This window comes from Phoxinus phoxinus, assembly GCF_949152265.1.
Source record: "Phoxinus phoxinus genome assembly, chromosome: 2".
NCBI classification, from domain to species: domain Eukaryota; kingdom Metazoa; phylum Chordata; class Actinopteri; order Cypriniformes; family Leuciscidae; genus Phoxinus; species Phoxinus phoxinus.
Window position 1 is genome coordinate 36,031,007 of NC_136877.1, and position 7,531 is coordinate 36,038,537.

General features: G+C 37.9%; 1 protein-coding gene across 1 annotated transcript in view; it reads left to right on the plus strand.

The window, feature by feature from the left end:
• Positions 1-882: 882 nt before the first annotated feature.
• The window catches only part of aldh1a2 (aldehyde dehydrogenase 1 family, member A2), a 22,597-nt gene continuing 15,948 nt past the window's right edge, over positions 883-7,531 (plus strand). Inside the window, exon 1 of the mRNA XM_079588467.1 lies at positions 883-1,051. Coding sequence (XP_079444593.1) covers positions 931-1,051 — 121 coding nt within the window. The 5' untranslated portion in view covers positions 883-930. The remainder of the gene's footprint in view (positions 1,052-7,531) is intronic.

The window sequence follows — 7,531 nt, forward strand, 5'->3', positions numbered from 1 at the left end:
CTATCAGAGTCCTGGCACTGCAGGAGGGACGACGAGGAAATAACCTGTGATCGCTTGATGTAGATAGTTGAATAACATTCTGACGGGATAGATATGTTATAGGAGAATCTGTGAGAATCAAAGGGGCAAACGGCCCTTGCCAAAGAAAACTTTAACGTCCACGTGACAGTTTTAGGAACCCTAATGGGGAGAAACATTAGCTAGCCTTTATTTAATAGCATACTTTTATTGTTAATTTCAACAAGCAGTCAGGAAAGTCTGCAAAATATGATACCCTAAAGAAGAATCGATTTAGTGGTCTAGTGTAGCCTAATTTCAGTCCAGCAGACTGAGTTTCATAACTAACGTTTATGCAGCGCATGGAAAATGTAGCCTATATTTTGAACCTTAAGAAAACTTGGTGGTGAAAAAAAATCATGTAAAAAAAAAAAAAAATTCTTAAAATGTCCTATGCTCAGCTTTAACACGGTCATATTAGCCTAAATAAACGTGTTATTAAATAGACTATAATTTTTACATAATATTCTCCTTGAAAACGAGTCTTTGTTAACATTTAGTTGTGTTGTTCTGTTAGCTAAATAATACAATTATAGACTATTTTGACAAATCATTTTGATTTTTACCACCCTAAACATTTTTACAGTGCAGTTTACTACTGCCACTCAGCTGAATTTCTTCCTGATAAATCCTTATACTCCTCCATAGCGTTGTCTTTAGAGTGGGTGGTATCTTTCACTCCGTATGGTCAGAGAGGGAGAGAGAGTAGTTTATGTAAATGCTCCATTTTAATTATATTAGGAGGACGGCCCTATTCTCTGCCCAATAAAAATGGACCAGGGCTGACACCTGGTTATAAACACAGGAAGGATTCCAAAGTAGTAATCGCAAATCGGCAGGAAAAAAACCCAACCGGCATCTTCAAGAGACGCAATGACCTCCAGTAAAGTTGAACTGCCAGGAGAGGTGAAGAACGACCCGGCTGCGCTCATGGCATCTCTTCATCTGGTGCCCTCACCGATACCCAATCCTGAGATCAAGTACACCAAGGTCTGTGAGACTTTTTATAGCTACTTTCAGAAAGATCAAATTGCCTAAACGGTAAATGCAAACTTCGATTAGATCAGGCACGTTGAATTTGTTGTGCCTGCGCGCAAACAAATCACTGGTCAAGAAACGCAACTTGTTGCAAACATTGATATCAGATATTAATTTTCAGATAATCGATTCATAAGTAGTAGCCTACGGTCCATGATGATAATTAGGAGGCTTACACATGCTTTTGTTAACAAGTAGAAAGTTTTGGTTATGGTAGCTAGGCTAAATTGAGTTTTTAAGAACGCATGTGTTATTTGCAATTAATATAACGATTTCCCGTTTTATTATAATCTAATAAACGGTTAATGTTTTTTCGTGTCCGGAATCGTGTGTGAAAGTTCATATCTGTTATTATCCTAGAGGTGCATCGATCAATAAAGTTTTCTCAAACTTGATAGCTTACAGTGACAGTTGGCTGTCCATTGAGTTTTAATAAGCTAATTTTAACCAGTTAAGAAGTTTAGCCTCGAAGGTTGTCACTATGACTTTAGTTTCATTACGGTGCGCGTTAGAGATCCGCCTCTCTCAAACTCATACAGTCTATAGATCAGCCTACTGTGCCTACATCTAAATTATTCATAATTTCATTATGTTCTGGACAACAACAAAAAATCCACAATGTTCATTACTGTGACCACAATAACTTTTACCAAACAATATTTGCAACCTGTATAATTTCTAAAAAGTTTAAGGACCCTCATATCAAATGCATGTGCTCAGGAATACAACCCAGAAGATTTAAAACACAAACACTGGACAGCACAATTTTGGACTGTTTCCAGATGTAATAAAATTCCATTGTTATTTTGATGTAGTCATTCCATATTATCCTCTCTGAAAATGCCAAAGAAGTGCTGAATCATCCCATAAAATGGTTATAAAATATAATCTCTCTCCTTTTCTTTGGTTAGGTCATCTTAAATTATGCCGGTTTTGAGTGTAATAATTTTATTGCTGTGAGGTGAGAGGATAAAGTCAAAGTGCAGTGCAGGAAAATTATCACTGTGGTAATGAGAGTAAAGTTCAGCCAGAGCAAGAGCTGGAGACACCTGTGACACACACACACACACACACACACACATACACACACACACACACACACACACACACCGCCTCCTTGCTCCTTGTCCTGCTCTCTCATCAGACCTTCTGATGGGAGTGTGAGAAGGATTCATCCTTAGGAATTTGAATTATCCGGTGTGTGCTGTTTATATGGGTGTGTGTGTGTGGGGTTTCAGTTTGGGCATTGGTGATGTGAACTCCCTTCACACCCTTCTCCATCTCTCTCTCTCTCTGTCTGTCTCTCTCACTCTTCCCACCCCCCTCTCAATTTGTATTTTGTTGTGCCTGGTGCAGCGCAGCACAGGCTCTGATGTAACAGAACAAATATGTCCAATCAATACAATTCTTTCTAATGTAGTCTGTGCAGAGCCAAGTTTTTTATTATTTGTAAGTCTAAGGTTAAACCGTTATTGCGAAACTCCTTGGAGACTTATCAAGTTGTGTTTTCTGCACTGTTAATGGGCAGTGTTTTATGCCAGAGACGCTGAGTTATGGAAATATCATTAATGGTCATACTTAACATCTCATTCCTCTCTCACTGTCAACCACATATGTAAATTCCAATTATGTAAATATGCGATTCAGTACACTTATGTACTGAATTACATCCAGTTCTGGCATTTAAAGTAAAATAATATCAAGCAGGGAGAGGTACTGGCAAATTTTTCAGTCAGGAAATGCATTGCAAAACATATTTTATAGCAATTACTGGTTTGTTTGCGAGCATGTGGTTAGACAGAATGCCAGTAATATTTGTATTATAATAATGAATATATTGTGCATAATTATTTAAAATTATTTATTTGGTCCCACTTTATAGTAAGTGTCTTTAACTATGTATTAACAATTAAATTAATAATAAAAAAATTACCTGCATGTAATTACAGCAATAATTAATTTATGTAATTACATTTATAATTACAATATTCTCCCTTCTCTTACACCTTTTAAACCTAACTCCAAACATTTCCCGTACCCCACCGCAATATAATTTTGCAATACAACATGAACATAATGAGTACATTGTACCTAACAGTCAATCCAGAGGTATATTCCTCGATAACAACAGAAACACAGGCTCATCTGGGTCACTGAGGTCAGCAGCGCTACTTTTTAAAAATGCATTTACATAGTATTTAAAGAAATCTAATATTTAATGTGTCCATTTATTTTAATTATTTTATTTATTGGAAGTCTTATTCATAAGATTAACACTTAATACAACGAGTGCTGCAGTTTTTATTTAGGTTCTCATGGTAAAAAAACCCTGAATAGTTAAGATTGTTTCTTGTATTGTAAAATTGCTACAACCTGGACTTTGAGCTCCCCAGTAAACTTTTCACCCCACCAATTACATTTGTGCTCATTATGTGACAGTCACTACACCTGCACCAGTGTGTATTTGTTACAGACTTGAGATTAAACACACCGATAGGGAACTTACCTCCCCTCTGCCCTGCCGTTGAACATTTACAGATATTTCTCATAGTCTTTGTTGTTTGGTGAGCTCGATACACTTTACAGTCTTACAGAATCTCATCCTCACTCCACACAGCGTATGTTTGACTGGCCTCTCTCTCTCTCTCTCTCTCTCTCTCTCTCTCTCTCTCTCTCTCTCTCTCTCTCTCGCTCTCTCTATCTGCTGGCCCACTGGGCTGATAATGGCACTAAGGAAGCCATAAATTTGTCTTTGGTGATGCTTATTGATGTTTTCTCTTCTTTTTTTCTCTTTGGTTGGAAGAGCGAAAGGGAAGGAAAGGTTATGTTGATAGGTGTGTGTATCAGTGTAATTGATTGGGACCCAAGAGCCTTTTTGAAAGAGAGGTGTTGGATTCCAGCAGGCAAAGTGATGATGTGCTCACGCCATTCAGTTATAACACATAAGTGAAGCAGACTCTGGAGATTAAAACCTGGAAGAAGAAAGGAAACAGGAGACAGACTATTACTCTCTCACTTTCCCCTGTGCCGTGCAATTGAAAATTGCATATTTGTATTAAATGTGGTTTCAGTTAGTGGTATTTATCAGTGATATGATGTTAAATAAAAATGTATGAGTATGTGATCTTTGCATAGAAGTTGAGGTTTTCTAATGAATGTGGTTTAATTTTAAATTGTATAGTTCACACTCAATTTACTCGTGTCGTTATTTTTTTCTGTGGAACACAACAAATAATAATTTTAAAGAACAAGATATTTTTTGTCAACATACAATAACAAGTCATTGGGGTCCAAATCAACTGATAAAAAAAATATCTAGATTTTTCTCAATATCTTGGTAAAATAGGAGTGAGTAAATGACGGAATTTTCCTTATTGGGAAATAAGTGTTAGTGTGTGTGTGTGTGTATACTGAGAGCTTCACGGAGAAAGAGACACTTGATAGCCATTTGTTGGACATGTCTTTATATTTGAAGGGCTTAAGCGTCCAGCCAGGACAGTAGTGTGCGCTGAAGTGAGGACTTTTGTAAGCTAATCTGGGAGACAGCTTGAGTGAATGAGGTAGGCCCCATCAATCCGTCAGTGCATGAGATAGTACAGATGGGAGTCAGGGGGGTTTTCTGCTCTAGAAGCTGTCCAGCAGGGTGTAATATATGGCCGTGTCTCACTGTTAGGGTCAGTGGCCCTGACTTACGAGAGTCTGTCCCATACCTCTGGAGTTTTTCACTTCAAAACCCACCATTTCTTCACATCAAACAGCAGCCAAAGTAGAGCATACACTGAGAAGCTTGATTTATTGTAAGCGGCACAGTGAGGACTCTCTCACACACACCCTCTTTTGCTTTGACTTATAATTTCCCCCCTTTCTTACTCTTGATCTTTTCTTCACATCTTCCTCATTGATTATCTTTGGCCTTTGGACTGTTTTTCTCCCTTCTCAGGACCAAAAAGCTTGATTTGTCTCCGTATTATTAGCAATGCATGTTCTTGCGAATTTCTTTAAAGTTAAGCACAAATAACAAGTATATTTTGCTGTTAAAAAAGTAATGAAACTTCAGCAGTAACACTTTACAACATGGTTTAGTTGTGTTAAACGGATAGTTCACCCAAAAATTAAAATTCTGTCATCACCCTCATGTCAGTCCAAATCTGTCTGTCTTTCTTCTGTGGAGCATAAAAGTAGTTTTACCATACAATGGAAGTAACTCAACTGTTTTCAAAAGTCTTCAAATTATCTTCTTTTTGTGTTCCATAAAATAAAGAAATGTATTTATGTTTGGAAGGACATGAGGATATTTATGAACGATGACAAACTTTTTGGTGAACTATCCCACGGTTAATGTTAGTTATCACAACTAAACAAATATTAAATTTTTTACAGCATTTATTAATCCCGTTTGTATAATAAATATGTTGATGCATAATGTTAATTAATATACTAAATAAATATAGTACATTTATACTAAATAAATATAGTACGCCATTGTTCAGTGTTAATTCATATTTGTTCATTTAACTTTTAAGACATTTAAAAAATGTATATGTAAATGTTATATGTAATTAACCAAGATGAATAAATACTAAAATATTGTTGATTGTTAATTCATGGTACCTACATTAACTAATGTTAATAAATTAAACATTATTGTAAAGTTTTATCATGTATGCTTACATATATATTCTTCTAGTATGTATGCTAAGCTTGATAGTATGGTGTCCCTGTGAACCTGCACTGTATAGATTTCAATGAATTATTTTACAGAAAAGAGAGAGAGAGAGAGAGAGAGAGGCCTCAGTCTCATGTCTTAAATTAATAGTTCACTTAAAAATGAAAATTCTGTCATCATTTACTCACCCTCAAGTTGTTTGTTTCAACCCTGTATGAATTTCTTTTTTTCTGCTGAACACAAAAGAAGATATTTTGAAGAATGTCGGTAACCAGATAGTTAATGGACCCCATTGACTTCCATAGTAGAGAGAAATTCATACAGGTTTGAAACAACTTGAGGGTGAGTAAATGATGACAGAATTTTCATTTGAAAGTGAACTTTTCCTTTAAGCTCTTTCTTCTCCTGCATGTCGCTGAAGAGATATTCAGCTTAAGATATGTTTTGCATGCATGGGATACTGGTTGATAGTTTGCTGGCCCAAAGCATGTGAAGCGGGAGTTACACCAGCTCAGTTGGACCAACATTGAATGCATGCTGGTTTATGCTGGATTTTTCAGCAGGGGTAACATCAGTAATTATCAACATCTTGAAGTGTGTCCAGTTCCAGAGTGAAAGTGAGCTGCTCTGGAAAGGATATGAAACTTCCTGTGCAGACCGAGACCCGGGCTGCAGGTGCCCTGTTAGAATCCGTCTGGCTCTGGAATCCCGGGCCTGTTCCATGAAAACAAAGATAGAGTGCGCATATAAAAAACGAATCTTTTTACAATGGCCAAGAAATGTTTGCCATTAAACATCCCTCATGTGTCTGAGCCATTAGAAGGTGCTGGCGGCCAAACAGATGTTTCGCTGGCTGTAGCGTGAGCTTTGGCATCCTCCGTCCCCGTTCCTGCTCCGCTTCCTCCTGCAGTTGTGCGAAGCCTCCAGAGAGCTTGCCTGGGCAGATGAGAAACGGATCAGCGTTCTACAACTGTTAGAGTCATCCGAGTCACCCCCCGCCCCACCCCAAAAAAGGCTCTTCTCTAGCTGTGGCTCTCCCAGAGGAACAACGTCGACCTCCTGCTTTTGTGGACGATAACCCGCTTTCCTGTGTGAATATTGCTGGTGATAAAAATCTCAGCAACGAGGAGCATAAGCCTGTGATGCTGTCATCGTGTGCTGTGGGTCGCTCTTCCACAATCTGTTTATGATAGGCTCTGCATATCTCGCCATCTAATTAGCTTTGCAGACGAGCGCAGTCAGCACCGTGAGACTGACAGCTTGAATAAAAAAAACATGGAGTGATTCTAAATGTTTGCAGCTGTCTTACAAATGTTGCTGCGGCCTGCACGTAAAATCTCAGCCTATCCGCACTCTGCCCGCTTTCGTAACGGCCTGTAGTACAATGTGTAAGCGTAGGATGAACTGGCAGCGCTTCTCTTTCTGTTTGTGTACTGCATCAAGTGGCTGTTTTGTTTACAAGATAATACATTTTCTGGCCCCCTGCTGTTGTAAACAAAATCTAGTTGTCACAGCTTGGCGGTTCGGTTTTCAGACTCAAGTTTGAAAGTTTCTTCCAGCGCTCTGCCTCAAACAGTCTCTACTGTATTTTCAGCTCAGCCACGATGAAGATAGTTGTTAAAAAAGGATGAGAATTTAAGTTAAAGTATAGTATGTCCATATTTAGCAATGCTATAATTGATAAGTTTCATGTTTTTTATTTTAAGATTTTATTAAAGACTGTGTTGTCGTGACTGAGGAGATGTCACTTCACAAGGACAAAAATGGAGC